This window comes from Schistocerca americana, chromosome 1, assembly GCF_021461395.2.
Source record: "Schistocerca americana isolate TAMUIC-IGC-003095 chromosome 1, iqSchAmer2.1, whole genome shotgun sequence".
Classification (NCBI taxonomy): Eukaryota; Metazoa; Arthropoda; class Insecta; order Orthoptera; family Acrididae; genus Schistocerca; species Schistocerca americana.
Window position 1 is genome coordinate 660,984,885 of NC_060119.1, and position 21,839 is coordinate 661,006,723.

Consider the following 21,839-nt stretch of genomic DNA (forward strand, 5'->3'; position numbering starts at 1 on the left):
TGATAAAATAGATGACCAGGTTGCTTCTTTGAGAAATTAATTAAGTGCAACTTTAAGCGAAAAACTAATTTAAGAAGAGAAATAGACAGTGAATACTCAATTAAATAATAAATTGGATGTTCAGAATAAAACTTAAGGATTGTTAAGTGCTAAGGTAGTTTCACAAAGTAAAGACTTTAGTAATTTATGTGAAGGTATGGGAAATTTGATGCTTTAACTACAAAAGTAGAAAATCTTAAAATAGATTTGAAAGACGAATTAACTAGCTCTTTAAGCAGTAACATAAATCAACTGTTCACTGACTTTAATCAGAGACAGAATGATCAATTTCAGAATTTCATGAGGAAGTTAGAATTGATACTGAAGATAAATGTAATAGTGTAGAAACTGAACTGAGTGAAAAATTAGGATTATTTCAAATTGTACGTAATATTACATTTGATGCAGTAAAGCAGAGGTTGCATACCTTAAAAGAAAATGTTGAAAAGCAGGAAAAGTTAATACCAGTAGTCCAATGCAAATTGCAAGCATTAACACTCAAATAGATAATGTGGAAAGAAACTTTAAAGAGAAACTAGCAACCTCAGACATAATAGATATAACCAGTCTGGAGGAACAAGTAGAAGAGATGATACATCGAAAAGTTGCCGCAAAAATACTCTCCAAGAACATATGTCCTGTTTTATCTTCTGAGATTAGTAATACCAACAGAGGTATGGATGAAGCATGGAAAGGATTCAAATTTATCCAGGATAGAGTAGAAAATAGAATAACTTTACCTGATGTTGTGTTACCTACTAAAGTAGTGATTGTTTTGCCGTGGGGAGACTTTCACACAAAGTTTAATGAGAAGTACTGGTTTGCACTTGTTCAAGTGAAGTTAATATCAGATCCATGGGATCTGGGCTGAATCACATTTATCCCCCAGGAACATTAATGTTCTGTGTTAACGGGCGAAGTGACAACTGTCGGATCCCGAGTTGTTTTCGGTGTTTCTTCCAAAACAAATTTCCTGCACCGAATTCATCTCAAATCTTAAACTATTCTGTAGTCTATTACTGAATTCTTAAATTACCCTATAATTTTAGTATTTAGCAAACTGGATATGGCCATAACATAAAGACTGGTGTAAGAGAACCATGGATAAACAGTGATCTCTCGACATGAAATGAAATGAGTAGAATATTATATTTATGGATAATGTAATATAATGTGACAAACAGAACAACTATTTTATCATAGTGTATAATTTTCTATTTTGTATAGAATATTTTATACCTTTTATGAGATATGATATACACCGGAGGGTTTGTGTCAATTTTGAAAGGGGTGGGTAGTGTAGATAAAAGCATGATTTACACCAACAGATAAGTCATGGCTAACACTAAACATGCATGACACCTTTCAGACAACCCTTGCAAACAAGTGCGCCTCATTCTTCGCAATTTGGCATTTCCATAGGGTTGCTAAGATTTACTTTGGGGACCTCACGTGTGAAGGTGGGAATAACCATTCTGTAGGAGATGATTTAACACCATACCTCCTCTGGCTTCTCACTCAAGTACAGGGAGGTGGAGGTCCTGGGGAAGAGTGGTGGGGGATGGGTTTCCTGTCTTTGGGGCTGTTTTTCTCCCTTCTTCGATCTTAGCAACCACATCTATTTTTGTTTCCTTTCTTGCTTCTCGTTTGAGAACCTATCTATTTCTCCCTCTTTTCATATTCATCACTGCTATCGCAGAAGTCCTTCCTTGTTTCTGTGGTTTCTGATAACCTTCAAGTTATCTTCAGATAAGAAGGCCGAAGAATCAAGCTGCACAAACACACATCAACATACACGCAAACAATGAAACTACTGACTAGAAACCTGTCAAAAGGTGAGAACCGTCAAGTGTTGATATCTAAGAACTATGGCGATTCAGTATCACATGTATCTATACATAAAAAAACTAAAGGATTCTACGTCGATTATATAAGAAGGAGGCATGAGTACGGAAAGAAAGCACAAACGTCAGAGGAATCGATTGTGATAATTATTAAGGAATGTCGAGTCGAAGTATAGGTAGAAATAGTATCTGTTAAGAGAAAAGAAGTCAAAAAGTAGAGGAGGACTCCAGGAACTAAATGAAGTATCAAGAAGTGAGAGTGAAGTGTAAAATAGATTTTTATTTTTACCAGGAAATAATTACACTACACATAAAGATATATACTAGGGCAATGAACCACAAGGCCTACTCACAAAGGATAAGGGGGGTGTAACTGGCATTTGCTACGGATATAGGGTAGGCATACCTACATAGAGATAGGATGACATGGACCTGAAGAATAGGTATTTGTTATAAAGAGGCATACCTACCGGAACGTAATGAGAAAGTGCACTCATAGGGTCAACCCACATGTAATGTATAGGTACTGATCCTAGGGGAAAAGGACAGTATTGTGACAGAAATCACACATTTTATAGGACTTCTTCTGGTAAGTTTGAATTCTGTATACCACTAGCATTATTATGTGTTCTGAGTGTTGGAAAGAACACTCTCATTTGTCCAGGGTTCCTCTGGGCTGTAAACTACTGAGAATAATGAAACTGGTATGTGCTAAAGCAAAAATAGTACAAAGATTCAGAATAAAGGATGAAATAATGAAGTGTCTATGACACCTGGAGTTTACAATTGGAAATCAGAAATGTTGTCTGCACAATTCCTAGATATAAAGGACTGACTCCAACATTAGGTGAAATGCTCAAATTGTAATTATCAAAGTAGAATGAAAAAAAGAAGAGCTTCATAGTAAATAATAGGGTTTGCACGGTTAATAAAAGAAAATGGGGAATGTATGCAGTGGAAATATGAATTGTTATATGTAATAATGAGTATGTATAAAATATCGCATGTTTGATCTGAAGGGGAGGGGGGGATGATGGGTGTAGTGGGTGGGTGGGGGGGGAGGGTAATATAGTGATTCAACAATTTCCACATAAATTCTAGAACCACTCACTCTTCTGCCATCTCAAACACATGATATTTTAAAAATAAGTGTGAGAGAACGTACATACTGTGCGACACATGTTTGTGTGTGCAGACTGGAAAGGAGTCATGAGCACAAGGTAGACGCGACAGTCGAATACGATCAACAAATGTTTGCCGCTCGTGCCACGGAAGCTGTATTGGAAGAACAAGGAGTGTTTATGTATCTTATGGTGTTTTATATCATTGACTATTGAAACAAGAAAAAAGAAGAACAGTTGAAACACTGTTAATTGTAATTCATGTATTGGACTCGCTAGAGGCAAGATGGGTTCATAAATTGTGTGGTTGTTAAACCAACTTTATTGAACATGTATTTTATCAAGTATAACGCAAGACGAATCGGTTGACTTGTATACATTCGAATATTGATGTGAGAAATGGGGAATATGTTATTTGTGGAAGTTGAAATATACCAAGGCTGAACTAAAAGTTTCTTTGAGTACTAAATTATTTCAGAGGTAGAGAGAGATAGTCTTATAAATTCCTGTTAACCAGCAGTGTTCTTTGCAGAAGAAGTTTTTAGAGATCGACATAGCTGGAAATCAAGAGAAGAAAATCGGCTGTACATACCAAGTAAGTCAACCTATGGGAGAGAGGTGTGAATTTTGCAATCCAACTTCACATCGCTTTGGGTCGTCTAAAGCATTAGACAACTCTCAGCAGATAGATATTTACACAGTGGTGAGTTAAGTGTTTATGTTTTCTTTTCTTTTCCTAACGGTATATTTATTAAACTTAATCTTGCATTTTTGTAAGTGTAAATTCTTTCTGTCTGTAGCACAGAAGCTGCTCATTTGTTTTGTTTTGAAGACAAGTGTACGTTCATTTAGTAAGCCAGTCAGTGAGGCTCCAGTTCTCATCTTATACATCTCTACAGAGTAGCAAGTAATTGTTTATCTTTTCGTATGTTTTCCTCATAGTATATTTATTAAATTTCATGCATGTTTTTATGTTTAAGAGGTTTAATCTCAGGTTTCTGTAAGTTTAAATTCAACCAGCCTGTAGTGTGGTAGTTACTCATTTGCTTTCTTTTGAAGACAAATGTATGTTTGTTTAGTGAGTGAGTCAGTCAGGCCCAGCTCTCAGCTGATACAAACATACAGAGCAGCAAGTTAAGTATTAATGTTTTTATCTTTTCCTGTCTTTTACTCGTAGTATGAGGTTCATTCAAGTGAAACCTGGTCAGTGCATCTATCTTTGTCAGACACGTAAGGTGGCACCACATAACTGTGGATATGTTGTTGATGCATACACACCGTGTGATGTTGATTAACGCCAGTGTAGTTTCATGCCAATGAGAAAGTGGCCACTCAAGTTATTGTCCATGCCTGAACATGCAGGCAAGTAAGTAGGAACAATGAGGAGTGATTCGATTTTTGGCGGTGGAGGGAGTTGAAGGCTGTGAAATGTATCGACGGATGAAGGCTGTGTATGGTGAGTATAGCCTGAGTTGTTCAAGTGTCGTGGAATGGCACAAACAATTTGCTTGATGGACACAAGTCACTGGAAGACGATGCTCGTCCTGGACAGACTCACCGTGTCATCACACCAGAAATGGTTGCGGAAGTGAATGCTTCAGTCTTGGACAACTGCAGAATCACCATGGACAAGATCCATTGGTGACTGAATATTAGCGTGGGCGCTGCCCACACCATAATGCATCAACACTTGAACTTTCTAAAAATCTGTTCGCAGTGGGATCCCCACCAACTGACTGCTGAACAGCACAATACTAGAATGGCCCTGTCTTTGAGTCATCTGCAACTTTATCATGAGGAGGAATACAGCTTTCTGTCATGAAACATGTGTCACCAATTTGAACTGGAAAGCAAGCATCAGAGCAAGCAGTGGAAACATGCAACTTCACCACCTCCAAAGAAATCAAAGGCCCTGCACACCAGTTCTGGTAAGGTCATTAAGTCCTCCTTTTTTGACCACAAGGGCCCACTGCTTGTCGAGTTCCTGGAAAGGGGAACCACCATCAATACCCAGTGTTATCATGCCACTTTTCAGAACCTTAGATGAGCCCTCAAGTCGAAACGCCAAGGCATGTTGTACAGCGGCGTTATCCTCTTGCATGATAATGCCAGCCCACACATGGCCAGTGCGGTGAAGACAACACTGCAGCAGTTTCGGTGGGAAATGCTGTAACATACAGCACACAGTCCCAACCTTTCACTGTGTGACTTTCCTGTGTTTGGACCTCTAAAACAAGCTATTGGCGGACATCAGTTCGCAACAGATAATGAAGGGTGTGACTAGGTCCAGGCCTGGATCCAACAGCAGCCTACTTGCTTCTTTTAGGATGGAATCGACTGGCTAGTGTCACAATGGGATAAATGTGCCAACTGTTTTGGTGACTATTTTTGAGTTGGATGCATTTTTTGCTATGGTCAGTCAGCTGCAGGCCGCTGCCTCAGGGTGCAGCAGTGGTGGAATATCTGGTATCTGAACTGTTGCTTGTTTTGCTGGGATCTGCCCTCACAGCAGAATGAGTAGTGAGTGGTAATGCATTTGTGTCACTTGAGGCAGTGGACCAGTGAGGAAACTGATCATCTGGCTTCGCCCATTCACCCTGTGAGTGGACAGGTGGTTGCTCCTTCAGCAAGGTCCGAGCAGGCACACGGGGGTATGGGTTTACTAGTTATTGGGAGCTCCAACATTAGATGCATTATGGAGCTCTTTAGTCAGAAAGTGTTGAGGGTTGGAAAGAAAGCCAATCTGCACTTGGTATGTTGCCTGAGGGCCTCATCTAAGATATGGAGGAGGCCTTGCCTGAGGCTTTCGAGCATGCAGGGTGTAGTTACCTGGAAGTTGAGGCTCACGTCCACACCAATGACACCTGTCGCATAGGTTCTGAGGCCATCATAAGCTTATAAAGGCAGCTGGCAGAAGTGGTGAAGACTGCTAGCCTATGCATGGAGTGCAAGCAGAGCTTGCAATTTGCAGCATTGCTCCAAGAGTTGATGGGGTCTTTTCGTTTGGAGCTGAGTGGAGAGTCTGAACCAAAGGATTTGTCAATCTTGGTTGGAGATTTATATACGTGCATTATCGGATGGGGATTTGTAGGATTCCCCTTGACAGATCAGGGGTGCACTACACAAAGAAAGCAGCTACTTGGATATCAGAGTACTTGTGGAGTGTAGATACGGGTTTTTTAGGCTAAGCGATAGTTTGAGGTACACTGCCGAACCCTTGCCAGTCAGTACGCAACAAGGGAAGTCAGACTGCATTCAGAGTAAAGATACTTTGGCTGTCAAAATTTTATCAGTAAATTGTTGATGTATTTGTAACAAAGTTCCTGATATACTGTCCTCCAGGAGCATTGTCACACTCACGTTATTGTTGGGACAAGAGCTGGTTGAAGCCTGGAGTGGAAAGCTATGAGACACTTAGCAAGTCATGGAACACATGTCAGAAAGACACATTAGAGGCCACAGGAAGGGGAGTGTTCATTGCAGGTGACAAAAATATTGTCTATATTGAGGTCAAAGTTGAGTGTGTCTGTGAAGTTATCTGGTTGTGCATAAACGATCTACGTGAAACCAAGTTAACTGTTGGATGTTTTTACTGGCCACCAGATTCTGCTGTGACAGTTCTAGAGTCATTCAAAGAATGTCTATGGTCAGTACCATGTAAATAGAAAGACCATGCACTGATAGTTGGAGACGACTTTTACCTAAGTCTAAGTATAGATTGGGATGTGTATGCATTCACTGCAGATGGTCATGTGAAGTACTTTTGAACACATTTTCTGAAAACTATCTTGAGCAGCTAGTTCAGCAGCCCTTACACAATGGAAATAGATCTTGTAGCTACAAAGAGGTCAGACCTTATTGACAATGTCAGTGTAGAAATGGGGATTAGCAATCATGAAGTCAGTATAGCAACTATGGTAACAAAAGTTAATAAATAAGCCAAGAAGGCTAGGAGAGTATTTCTGCTAGAAAGAGCAAATAAGCAGTTGTTAGCATCTCACTTAGACAGTAAACTGACATCACTTACTTCCAGTATGATGGACACCGTAAACCATGGTCAAGAGAATGGTCTAGTAAGTGGAGTGAGGATAGAAAATACACACCACGGTTTAATAACAAGATTCAGAAACTGCTGAGCAAGCATTGGCTGCATTGGCTGTTGCACTTTTGGATTAAAAGAGAATGTGGAAATGATGATAAGCAAAGATTAGTAGAGATTCATGTATCTGTGAAAAGATCTGTGCACAAAACTTACAACTACTATCACTCTCATACCTGAGCAAAAGATCTGGTAGGGAACCCAAAAAACATTTTGGTCCTATGTAAAATTGCTAAGTAGATCTAATGCTTCCATCCAGTCACCTGTTGACCAGTTTGGTGTGGCAGTTGAAGATAGCTAAATGAAAGCCAAAATTTTAAATTTCACTGTCAAGAAATTGTTCATGCAGGAGAATCGTACAAACACACCATCATTTGATCATCAAACAGACTCCAACATGAATAACATAGTAATAAGCACGCCTGATGCCTGATGTAGAGAAACAATTGAAGGAGTTGAAAACAAATAAGTCACCAGGTCCAGATGGAATCTCAATTCAGTTTTATAAGGAGTACTCTATGGCACTGGTCCCTTAGTCACCTTGCATTTATCACGAATCTCTCACCCAGTGCAAAGTCCCAAGAGATTGGAAAAAAGAAAAAGTGACTCATTTGTATAAGAAGAGCAAAAGAAGAAACCTGCAAAATTACACACCAATATCCCTAACATCAGTTTTCTGCAGAATCCTTGTACATATTCTCGGTTTAATATAATAAATTTTCTGGAGAGCGAGAAACTCATGCCCATGAATCAGCATGGTTTTAGATAGCATTGCTCATGTGAAACTCTGTTTGCCCTTTTCTCAGATGATATACTGCAAACTGTGGGTGAAGGGCAACAGGCAGATTCCATATTTCAGGATTTCCATTACAGTCTGTTGAAGCATATGGAAAAGGTCCACAGACATGTGAGTGGCTCAAAGACTTCTTAAGTTATAGAAACCAGTATGTTGTCCTTGATGGCAAACGTTTATCAAAGACAAGGGTATCATCAGAAGTGCCTCAGGGAGGTGTGGTTAGGACCACTGTTATTCTCTATATACGTAAATGATTTGATGGACAGGATTGGCAGCAATCTGCAGTTGTTTGCTAATGATGCTGTGGTGTATGGCAACGTGTCATCACTGAGTAAATGTAGGAGGATACAAGATGACTTAGACAAAATTTCTAGTTGGTGTGATGAATGGCAGCTAGCTCTAAATGTAGATGAATGTAAGTTAATGTGGATGAGTAAGAAAAACGAACCTGTAATGCTCAGATACATCATTAGTAGTGCCATGCTTGACATCGCCATGTCATTTAAAAATGTGGGTGTAATGTTGCAAAGCAATGTGGAATGGAATGAGCTAGTGAGGATTGTAGTAGGAAAGGCGAATGGTTGACTTTGGTATATTGGGAGAATTCTAGGAAAATGTGGTTCATCTGTAAAGGAGACTGCAATAGGATGCTAGTGCAACCTATTCTTGAGCACTGCTCAAGTGTTTGGGATCCGCACCAGATTGGACTGAATGAAGAGAATGAAGTAATTCAGAAGTGGGCTGTTAGATTTAATACTGGTGGGTTCAAACAACACACAAGTACTATGGAGATGCTTCGGGAACTCAAATGGGAATCCCTGGAGGGAATGTGACACTCTTTTCGAGGAACAATATTGAGAAAATTTAGAAAACCGGCATTTGAAGCTGACTCTAGAACGATTCTGTTACCTCCAACATACAATGCAGGTAAGGACCATGAATATAAGATTTGAGAAAAGAGGGCTCATATGGAGGCATGTAAACTGTCATCTTTACCTGGTTCTATTTGTGAGTGGAACAGCGAAGGAAATGAGTAGTAGTAGTACCGTAAGGTGGATTGTGGAGTATTGATGTAGATGTAGAGCAGGCTGAGGCCAAGAGCATTACAGGAGTGATGCATGTGTTACAAATATAACTACCATCTGCATGGTTCAGAAAAGCTGGTGCTTGAGAGAAGGATCCAAATGGCTTGGGTTGTAAAGTAGCTATTGCACTTGAGCACATTGTGATCAGAAACGTGTTCTGCCACTAGATAGTCAACTCTGCTCTCGGCCACAGTTTGGAAGTCATCATTCATTCTCATGGACAGCTTATTGGTGGTCATTCCAACATAAAATGCAATGCAGAAATTGTGGCAGGGCTGGAATACGACATGGCTGATGCCACAAGTAGCCCTGTCTCCAATGAAATGGCATAAGCCTGTGACAGGACTAGGTTAGGATGTGCTGGGTGACTGAATCGAGCAGGTCTTGCACCTGTATCTTCCACAGGAATATAACCCCTGTGGAAAGGGGTTGGGGGTGGGAGTTGAATAGGAATGACTATAATGTTGTGTAGGTTGGGGGTGTGTGGTGTCATACCACTTGACTTAAGGAGGAATGGAAAGAATTGTGGGCAGGATGTCTATTTTCATGCCTTGAAACAAGGCACAGGATACATTCAAAGAAGTAACTAAACCAAAGTGAGACAACAGTAGATTTGAATGAAAACTTACTGCCTAATTAGAGACTAATCATTGAGAGAGAACGACTGTAAAGACTGAAACTAGCCAATTGAGAAGTGATTTTTATAAAACTATGCAAGAGGTAATAACTAAGTGCCATGAAAGATCTATTAAGCTTAAGAATGAAATCACAGCAGGTTTAGCAGTAGTACACCAAAAAATGGACAGTCTGTTTATTAATACTAAAACACCTGTGGATAAAATAAAAAGAAAACAAACATGAGCTATTTGTCCACTTCAGGAAGGAATCTCTGAGTTAAATGACTCTTGAGAGACAGCTTACAAAAATCAAAGTTTTGTGACTGAGAAAACAGAATAGTAGTTCAAGTCAAGTAAAATCTGATGCAACTGAACAAGGCACATTGGGAAAAAATTGTTAGTTACAAGCTAGCAAAATGGAATCCTGTTTAGAGACTTATTTATGTGAGATCAAAGAAGTGTAATCAATGCTTAATGGAAGAGTTAAGGAAGAAAAGAGTAATATAACTACCAAACAATTACCTAACGTAAAGGATCAAGGCTTATGCAGAATTACTGCGGTTATGAGAAACTGACAGAAACAAAAAATTAAAATTACATAATTCAGCTCCACATGATCCAGCTGATGGTTTACATCCAGTTATATTTTTAGTCAGTCCAGCGTGTATTTCCTACAGGTTGGTCAAACAACATAAAAAAAACAGATGATTTGTAGGTTACCTACAAAATGATGCTGCACAAGAGAGATTCATGTCCCAAAGTAATTATGAGGTATTCACAGAATTTAAATCAGCCCTTAACAACCAATTCTGGTTGGATGGGCCTCAGAGTAATTAAGTTTAGAAATTCTGTCTCCGGGTAAATAAACTAGAATGTATGGTGTTTTCAGTCCTTCTTTTGGAAAATATTTGAACCTGAATGAGTATTTAGATGATTCTGTAAGTTCTGAACACTATTTTCATTGTTCAGTAAGTTGATTACCATTCTCTGTAAGTGAGAATGTAATTGATGGAAACCTGTGGTGTCCAATTGCTGCATGTGAGGCAATTATTTTTCACATGGGGGACTTGAAGAAATGCTTTGTGTTTGGTGTTCACATGGTAATCAGAGATGAGACTGGAAAAGTATTTTTTTATTCATTTGAAAGATATACTTTTATACACTATTTCTTTTCATAAGACAAGTTAGCCTTGATAATTCATTTGCTCACTTTAAAAAAGAGTAACATTATTTGTCTATTTATCTGTTATACTTTATGTTAATAGAATTCAATTGCTTTAACTGCAGTAGCAACAGCTTGAGAGTGTTTAAACATTATTGTTGGTGGAGTGCAACAGAGGAGATATTAAAAATCCAAGGCATTGTCTCAATGCGACTGTGAATTTAAGTGACATTCTCACAACTACTTTCGTAGAGATCATCAATAAACAGTGTATAAAAAAGGACAAGAATAAATTTTTTATCTTTAATTCTTGCCAACAGAATTTGACCAAGAGAGCTTTCAGCCACAGTGATTAATTAATAATATACATGGTGGATGGTGTTTATTCCCACTGCTGGCATTAATTGTTAATATTTTAGGAGACATTTTCTTGTAGAATAGGGTAGTACGAATGGTAACGTTGCTGATACTGATGTTTAAGCAACCTCATAAGTAGCAAAAATTGTTAATGTAATCATATACTGTAAAAAGAGAAATTTATGCACATTAGACTATAGTGTGAGAAGCACTATTCCAGTGGTTCCTAAAGGCTAGATGAAAATGAAAATAAATATTCTTAATTCATCTTCACAAACTAACCATTGTTGACAGCTGATTTGTATTGATGCTGAGTGGAGAGGTATGATATTCAATATATATTATGTGGAGTAAGAGATTTAAAATGGTAATACATAGAAATGGTTATTAGTTTTAGTGAGATGGAGTGTAAGATTGAGTGACATAGTTCTCAATTTCTAACAAAAGTAAGGACCTGACATGGTTAGGTACTTATGGTTTCTTAAGTGAACTATTAAAATATGCTAAAACATTTAGAGTTGGAGACTGGCGGTGAGGGGGAGAGTGGAGCCTACACACATAGAGAGATGCAGGTGTGCTCTGGAGCCTTGTAGTTCACTGAGTGCATAGTATTTTGCTTTTCACTCCATTCGTCAATGTTAACAACCACTCAGCTTGTTAGTCTAATCCTTTGACTTGGTGGATTCAGCTCAATTTGCTTCAGTCTGGCCCTTGCAAAATTGAATTACCTAATGATTTCCAAAATGGAATGTCCCCATGCATGTAGGTGTGGAAAAATGTAACAGTCCAGAAACATACTTTTTTTGATCCGCAGCAAAGTGCTAATTTTAAATATAATCGAGGAAAAATATAATTTCAAACTGTTGCTGTGTGACAGTGAAAATGCAGCAAATGGGGAAAAATCCTTTTGTTAAGATGTTTTGAGTAAACCCATTTCATGTCATCAACTAAAAACTTCCAATGTGCCACCAAGCTTTGGGTTTCAAGGGATGTACAAGCTGGAAGACTGATGACATGCTATGGAGGCACATAAAAATGGACCAAACAGAACAGAGACCACAATGTGCTGTTACAGAGCTGAAACAAAGTAAATCTTATAAAATCTATTTGTCAGACATAGTTTCATAACCACTATGGGCTGGGCTATTAATGGATGCAGTAAGCTAGGATTATTCTAGTTAATAATAACCGATAGCAGTCAGCTACTATGAGGTGTAGTGCCTGTAATCTTCTATAAAGAATGTATCATTTTATTTGTTACCTGTAGATCACTGGTTTGTTTATAAACTGAATTATGTGAAAATAACACTTCAAGAAGGATATAATAATTCCAATCCCAAAGAAAGCAGATGTTGACAGATGTGAAAATTACCTAACTAGCAGTTTAATAAGCCACTGCTGCAAAATACTAACACGAATTCTTTACAGACAAATGGAAAAACTGGTAGAAGCCAACCTCAGGCAAGATCAGTTTGGATTCCATAGAAATGTTGGAACATGTGAGGCAATACTGACCGTATGACTTATCTTAGAAAATAGATTAAGAAAAGGCAAACCTACATTTTTAGCATTTGTAGACTTAGAAAAAGCTTTTTACAATGTTGACTGGAATACTCTCTTTCAAATTCTGAAGGTGGCAGGGGTAAAATCCAGGGAGCGAAAGGTTATTTACAATTTGTACAGAAAGCAGATGGCAGTTATAAGAGGTGAGGGGCATGAAAGGGAAGCAGTGGTTGGGAAGGGAGTGAGACAGGGTTGTAGCCTATCCCCGATGTTATTCATCTGTATATTGAGCAAGCAGTAAAGGAAACAGAAGAAAAACTCGGAATAGGACTTAAAATCCATGGAGAAGAAGTAAAAACTTTGAGGTCTGTCAATGACATTGTAATTCTGTCGGAGACAGCAAAGGACCTGGAAGAGCTGCTGAATGGTATGAATAGTGTCTTCAAAGGAGGATATAAGATGAACATCAACAAAAGCAAAACGAGGATAATGGAATGTAGTCAAATTAAATTGGGTGATGCTGAGGGAATTATATTAGGAAATGAGATGATTAAAGTAGTAAATGAGTTTTGCTATTTGGGGAGAAAAATAACTGATGATGGTCAAAGTAGAGAGGATATTAAATGTAGACTGGCAATGGCAAGGAAAACGTTTCTTAAGAAGAGAAATTTGTTAACATTGAGTATAGATTTAAGTGTCAGGAAGTCGTTTCTGAAAGTATTTGTATGGAGTGTAGCCATGTATGGAAGTGAAATGTGGATGATAAATAGTTTAGACAAGAAGAGAATAGAAGCTTCTGAAATGTGGTGCTACAGAAGAATGCTGAAGATTAGATGGGTAGATCACATAATATTGAATAGAATTGGGGAGAAGAGAAATTTGTCGCACAACTTGACTGGAAGAAGGGATCGCTTGGTAGGACACATTCTGAGGCATCAAGGGATCACCAATTTAGTATTGGAGGGCAGTGTGGGGGTAAAAATCATAGAGGGGGACCAAGAGATGAATACACTAAACTGATTAAGAAGGATGTAGTTTGCAGGAGGTACTGGGAGACGAAGAAGCTTGCACAGGATAGAGTAGCATGGAGAGCTGCATCAAACCAGTCTCTGGACTGAAGACAACAACAACAACAACAACACTATTTTATTTCCATTTATTTGCAGAGTGAGCAGTTTCTTTTTATTAGTAGTACAGCTGTGTGTGAGTGTGATGTTCATTTATTCTATGTTCTATCAGTACGTGTTCTTTGAAGTTAGTCATATCTGGAGCAGCAGAAGTATCTTAGTCATTGCCATGTTATAGGGTGGGAGATTTTTACGTTAGGCCCCTAATAGTCACAGCTCACCTAAGTCGGTCTATATAAAAACCTCAGTCTTACAATTTTAGCTCTACTCATAAATCTTATTCAATTTACCAGAAGACTGGGCTGCCATAGCAGTCCAGACAAGAAGATAATAGAAGCTTTTGTAATATTGAGCTACAGAAGAGTGTTGATTATTAGATGGGCAAATTGGATAACTAACGAATAAATACTAAATCAAACTGGCAAATATGGAAATTCATGGTACAACTTGATTAAGAGAAGGGACTGACTGATAGGAGATTTCTTGAGGCATTAAGAAATAGTTAATTTAGTCATGGAGGGAAATACATGAGTAAAAATTGTAGAGAGAGGCTAACTCTTGAATACAGTAAGCAGGATCAAATGAATGTAGATTGCAGTAGTTATCTCAGGGCAAAGAGGCTTGCACAGGGTTGACTACTATGGAGAACTACATCAAACCAACCTTTGGACTGAATGCAACAATAACAACAACAACATTATATTACTATGGTTATGGTTATCACAGCATTCTTAAAGTTATGAATACCTCATTCAGTCTTGATAGAAACATCACTGTTATATGATGAACTTATGTGGGCTGTAAATAACACAGTGACAACATTGATAGAACACAATATTTAATGAACTAACAAGTACAACTGCATTACATTTCTTTAATTTAGTCATCAATAAAGTCTTTACCTTTCTCCAAATGTCAGGAAGAAGCTGGGGACCACTGGCAAGGTGTTCTCTGCTGATGACAATGACAGAGCACCTCACTGTGTGGATTACAGATGCCATGTCACAAATTCACAGCTTCAGATTGGTTCCTTCAACTTGGGAAACAAGTCCAAGTAAAAAGAAATCGTGTCTGGTGAGTATAGAGGATCTTTCAAAACCTCCCAAGCCACTTTTTCAATAGCAGCTTGACATTGTTTATGACATTTCAGTGTGCACTGTCATGCAACACAACAGGATGATCATCTTGCAATGGACATGGTTTTGTTTTGTCACCTGCGTGGACTCCAATACTGCATCCAAAAATCAGCGATAGTAGTCACTGTTGACAGGATGTCCCTCAGCGAACAGCATGCATAAGAGTAATAGCTCAGAATCATGTGCCACAATCAACACAAGCTTCACACAACTGGGTTTCTGTTAAAATTTCTGTGGATGTGGCAGACCTCGATAATACCATGCATTCGACTCATGCTTTTAATTCAGCTCACAGGCTTGTTTCCACATCTCTTAAATGGTGACAATACTCTGCAATGTGTCTCCTTCATTGCGGTATTTGTCCAGATGGATGTCATTTGGTGGATACTGGTGCCATTTATGTACACTAGTGAGTCATTGTGAAATGCAATGTTCTTCATGTTAAGACATTTGCCAGTACACGCCACACTGTTTAATGACTGAGACCAACCTCCACAAATAATTTCCAGACAACTCTTTAATGGTCTATGGAAATGAGACCACTTTAGATGTCAATCTGATCTTGAGGAATGGATAGCAGATCTGTAAAGTGCAAATCTGCAGTCGGATTCCCACATGATATGTCTTGACATATTGTGCAACCATCCTATATGATAATGCACTCTCGCCATAGGCTTCATGTAATCCTTGACAGCATTCTGATGAATTTTTGCAATGAGAAACCTCGATTTTAATCCACAAATATTAATTACCTTTTGAAAACAAACTTGCTTTAGAGTAGTGAAATCAACACTTGTCACTTCAATGGCACCCAGGAACAGTTCCAGCAGGATGCTCCTCAAATGCACATTACACACCACAGCATTGCTACAGGATAGCTCTTATATCCTATTTGCACGTGTCCAACTCCTGTGATTGTCTGAACTGGACTATGTTGGCACTACTTTATTTACAGCCCTCATAGGCTCCCAATAGTGGCACTTATCTATATCAACAAAAATAAACAAGTGACATTTAGTTACAGTTTCTGATCATACCTGCAAGCCTTTTACATGGGTTTGAGAAACAGTACCTCATGTTTATAGCATAATTGTGGGTTGTCTCATAGTTTGACTGCAGAGAAAGTCATGTCATATTTAATCTACCAAATGAAATCTTACAAGAATTAAGTAATAATAGATAGGATGTCATTATAAACTATGACCTTTCCAGTGACTTTGATTGTGTGCAAAACAAGATTTTACTTGGGTACATGTAATATTATGGCATTAATTGCATCCCTCTTAAACAGAATTAATTTTAATTACACAACAGAAAACTATAAGTGGTAATTCTTAGGAGTCAGATGATGTTTCTAATATAGTACCAAAATCTTGCACTTGTCTGGTAGAAGCACCTTTACACTACATTTGTAGTTAAATAAAACATTCTATAAAATTTTTCTTGTGGGTTTAAATAAGTAGTGACATAAACATATAAGAATTCAGATAAACAAAAATCTCCAATTACACACCCATGTCTCTAACTCTAATACTTTGGAAACCAGCCTACACTTGATTAGTGATTTGGTTTACAGTATACAACTTGTTATTGGGCTCCCATTTTAACTTTTTTATGTGCTTCTCTATTGAGAAATGCTTAAAACAAGGGCTTAGTTGTACTAAACAGTGATAGCTACTGGGTTGATATATGTCTCTAGGGACTTGACTGTACAGACCATAAACTTCTATTTAGGAAACCAAAATGTTACAGCACATTGCATCTCTGTTGCATGGTTGGAGTTTTATGTTCATGAAACAAAGCAAAATATCTGTTGACAAACTGCATCAAAATAATATAATCAAGCTCAGATTTAAGAAACAAAATATAGGTCTCTCAAGGGCCAGTAATGGATATCCATCTTTTCACCTAACAAAACCATCTTTCAATGACTTTGAAGAATTGTTCAAACTTTGTAATATTTACAAGTGAACAGGTGTCCTAAACAAAATGAGCCAATCACACAACTGATAGTCAAGTAGGCCTGAAAATGAACTTTTCAAACAAGCACAAAGAATGTGAAGCTTCAAAAATTTCCCACTAAAGGTGTCAGACAGCAAATGAAAAATATGTGTAAAATGCATTGAGGTACAGTTAGCTAGTAAGCTAATGAAAGCAGCTCAGTTCAGTATGTCTGCACTTAGAAGTACCTCTGTTGTGTGAACTTGAAGACCAGGAAGCAAACCAATTTTGAATTCTTTTGCTCCCCACTGTCTTACAGAATTCTAATCTTGGGAAAAATGAAGTTAAATGAAATAATAATATTACAAACAGGATAGTTGCTACTCACTATATAGCAGAGATGCTGACTTGCAGATAGGTTCACACAAGCTTTCAGCCAACAAGGCCTTTGTCAAAAATAGACGACACACACACACACACACACACACACACACACACACACACACGCAAATGCAACGCACACACACATGACCACAGTCTCTTGTAGTTGGATCCAGACTGTGGTCATGTGTGTGCAAGCTGCATTTGCTTGTGTCTATTGACCACAGTCTCTTGCAGTTGGAGCCAGACTGTGGTCATGTGTGTGTGTGTGCTGCATTTACTTGTGTGTGTGTGTGTGTGTGTGTGTGTGTGTGTGTGTCTGTTGTCTATTTTTGACAAAGGCCTTGCTGCCGAAAACTTATAGCATGACAGTCTTTTTGTTGTGCTTATCTACAACTCAGCATCTCCACGATATGGTAAGTAACAACTATCCTTTTCATAATATTGTTACATTCCACCCTAGATTTTCCGTTATTTGCTAAATGAAATATTCATCCAGCAAATGTGGGTAATAAGGCCATTGTGGAAGGACATAACCAAAAAATCTGCAGATGCCTCTTCAAAGATCTTAGAATTCCTTGACACACATCTCATTGCATTTTCTCCCTAATAATATTTGTTGCTAACAGTTTCACTTCAGTAATAGATCATAACACCATCGTAAAAGACAGAAAATAATTTTCATGTATATTTGTCTACAATTCAGAGTGGTAGGCCTATTCTGTATTTGAGTGTGAATGTCTTTGGTAAAGTACCATCAGCAATAAAAAGAGATGTTGAGAATCCCCATAAATCAAAAATAAACTATTTCAGAGTACCTACTTCTTTTACATATTTTCACATTTCCTGAATTCTAAAAATGAACATTTCTGTTAAGTTTATGACAAGTAACAATGTTCATTGCAAGCAGATCTTTGTTGTTAAAATCCTTTAACCATCACATGTTAAGTTACTAGTTGGAGAGAAACAGTTCTAACTTAACTTTCAAAAGTACCAGCTTTCTTATTAATTTTATTGTGCTGAATTTATTCTGGGTAAGGACAGATTTTTCTTCACACAATATGAACAGTACTTAATTATTAAAAAAGAACTGAAAATTCTGTTTGTTATTTTATATCTGGACTTGTTACACATCCCTGAAATTTCTCCTTCACGATGGCATCCAAGTGGCATGATGATTCAGTGAATACCTACATCTTGAAATATTAAATTTTATTTTCAAAATATTTTTTAGAATTATTATTAGTTAACAATACGAAGGAAGCTCTGTTTTCAAGAAATGTTTTGCCTTAGTAAAAATTTCCTTTACTTTTTATAGAGAAAAAGATATTTTTAATCACAACATGATTCTTAAAATTTTGTATGGTGTAACCACAAACCTGTCACATGTAGCCTCTACTAACAATCAATCCCAAATGGCTCAAATACAAATATGACTTGATAGAGAAAAATCAGCAAAGCCATGGCTAGAGAAATAGGACTTTTAGAAGAAGTCTGAAAAGTCTGTGCGGATGTGAACATCACTCAACCCAATAGGAAAGACAGCATTGTAGTTCCAAGCTGACACTCCCCATCAGTGTTTATCCTTACACAATGTATAACGCTGCTGCAAGCACAGCAAGTTTATATGATATGTTTCACATTTTATTGGTAAGCAAAGTTGTGACACTTAATTATTTTAAATATAATAGTACATATTAAATATTTATATTTATTTACAAATGATGTGTATTGTACTACAAAGTTGTCTCAACATACCTTCATGCCATCGAGGCCTGATGGACCCTACAATAGGAAAAAGATAATAAAATAAAATAAAATAATGTCGAAACAATACAAACAAATAAAACCATAAAAAACTCAAACCAAAACCATGTCATTTATTTGTGTTAAGTAACCCTTTCACTGTGAGTACACGTTTCATTTTTTTCTTACTGTCTCCATTTTTTCAAGAACAGGATATATTTAAAACATATATTTTCTTAATGTTCTTTGCCAATGCTAGTTACTTGATGACAGTTGTCCTGTTAAATTTAGATTCTAGCATGTTTAAAAGCCTTAGGAAATCACTTTCTTCCATATTAAGTTCGCCAGTGAAAGGGTTAATAAAAAAAAAAAGAAAAAAAGAAAAGCAATGATGGTGGCAGCAACATCCAGTCAATCCAGTGATGTGGTACATACTAAAAGAATACAGACAAGCTAGAAGCAAAGAGTCAGGAGTGTGATGTGTGGCAGTTACTATTGTGGCATGGGCTTTACATGTTACCTGTTATGGTAAAAACACATCTTTCCCTTTCACTGACTGCATCTGAACATACATTTCCCTGCTTTACTATTTTTCTGTAAATTATCCAGGTATACATGAGAGTAACAGATATGGATAGAGAAAGTGATATTATAACAATATGACTGTTCTTTAGTTTCAAAATTGTGTTTTTCTTTGCATCTCACTTTACGTGTGCCTTGTCAAGTAATATTAGTTAAATTATATGAGAAGGAGTTAAAATATGGCATGTACGGTTGCATACTTACTCATATCTCACAGAGTCCCTTTCAACTTTCCTGCTAAAACTGTGGAACAATTTTTATGAATATGAAATATTATACAGTCAGCTAAGCAAATAATTTTTCACTGAGAGCTGTTTTAAACATGTGGTCTAAAATAACACATGAGTTCCTTTTTTAACATCATTTATTGTTATAGCTGACAGTTGCTCATGAAAATCATGTCTATATGACAAATGCCAACAATATGAAGTCTGTATCCTGAAGATGCTGTACAGTTTACCTTACAGAAAAGTACAAAATGTATAGATTGAATAGTACAGCAATTTTAGATAAAAATTATAGGCAAACTGAGCTTCACACATGTTATCTGCTTAAAGCTCAGTTTACAATTATAATTCCCTTTAATGATAAAGTATAAAAAAAGACTAAGACGCAAAAGTTTTGGACAAATAGGTTTATGTATCAAATGTGCACTGTATTTTGTGAATGGGATGAATTGTCATCATCAGGTGTGGTGATGGACTGATGCCAGGACACTGGAGTGGCTTCTATTTGTACAGGTAGCCAATATTCACAGGGCAGGCATTCGACACTCAAACCTCAACCTGGACTATGCATCCCAAAAACAGTCCAGACGTTCATTTTACAGCTTATACAGCTTAGTATGTGTTAGAAAAAACTGAAGAATCAAAAGAAAATTACAGCTGTTTTTATATAAATGGACAAATGAGGAACAGAAGTGAGCTAATGCTATAACAAAAATGATGAACAAGTAAACAAGATTTTAAACATGGCTGCAGCAGCAACTGTTAAAATTCTTTACAATAAAGGATGGCAGCCAAAAACAGTTGCAGTTTTCCTGCAACTGTTTTTGGCTGCCATCCTTTATTGTGAAGAACAAGTAAACTGTAGCACTGTACTTACAGAAGCAAGTTATTAAATCATAAGGAGACAATGTCAAGGAGAATCTATAAGCTATAGTAAGCATAGCATCATTTTCAGTAATTTTTGGTATTTCATTTCTAATAAAGTGCATTTTACAATGTATGTGTGCTCCCATAGCTGCTTCAGTTTTCTAAAGAAAAATGTAAATCGTCAATACAACAGAAGCTGATGGTAACTTGGGTTAAGGAATGAGTGATTAAGATACAAAAATAGCTAAAAATAGTTTAATGCATCCTAATTAACTGTATTAAAATACACTGAAAGACAAAAACTGCAAATATTCAGTACAGTGTGTAATTCAAATGGATGTTAACAGAAAATTCCATATGTGCTCCTAAGGAAATGAGCACTCTCCATAATGAGATGAACTGAACTTGAACAAACAACAGAGTGAAATTCAACATGGTTTTTTATAAGCCATGTATCATGGTAAGCAATGGAAACAATATACTTAATGGATGAGACACACACATTACATTGCTTTCAGCAAATGCCACTTGAGAAACAAATAGGGATAGGAAATGGGTCATGTATAGTTCTTGATAAAGGAAAACATATTTCTGCTCAAAACTTCTAAATGCTTCTGGAAAGTGACCAAAGTTTCTCTCTCTCCCTCTCTCTCTCTCTCTCTCTCTCTCTCTCTCTATCTATCTATCTCTCTTGCTCTCGCTCTTTCTCTATCTCTCTCCCCCTCTCTCTTTCCTTTTACTGTCTCTTTGTGTAAACATTTCTCATCTAAAGTGATTTTAATGAAACTTCAAACTTTTCAGCAGATATGTGTCAAATTCATGTCTTTGGCTGCTTCTTTGTTTGACTATATGATAAACTGTCATTGCAATGTAGCAGAAAAAAGTAGTTAGTATACAGTTATACATATCAAATCTTTCAGATAAAAGCAAATGACTTATTTCATCTCTGAATATAAACAGAAGTAATTAGGTATGCATTTTACTTCAAAAGAGGACATTTCACTGTTTCAAAAATCAGTCAGGAAGAATTAAATCATTAATATCACAATATCACAGGGAGCAAATATTTTACTACACAGTATTTCTGGAGTTAAGACCTGGATAAGTACTTAGTAGCAAAGATTTGCATCACAGCGTCCAGACTATTTCAGTAAAATGTCTGACATTATACATTTATCACAATGACAATTTCCGTTGTCTATATTCGAC

General features: G+C 37.2%; 1 protein-coding gene across 1 annotated transcript in view; it reads right to left on the reverse strand.

Annotated features, from left to right (window-relative positions):
• LOC124587131 (collagen alpha chain CG42342) overlaps positions 1-21,839 on the reverse strand; it is a 610,604-nt gene that overhangs the window by 195,451 nt on the left and 393,314 nt on the right. The window contains exon 19 of the mRNA XM_047131431.1: positions 18,967-18,993. Within this exon, the coding sequence (XP_046987387.1) occupies positions 18,967-18,993 (27 nt within the window). The remainder of the gene's footprint in view (positions 1-18,966; positions 18,994-21,839) is intronic.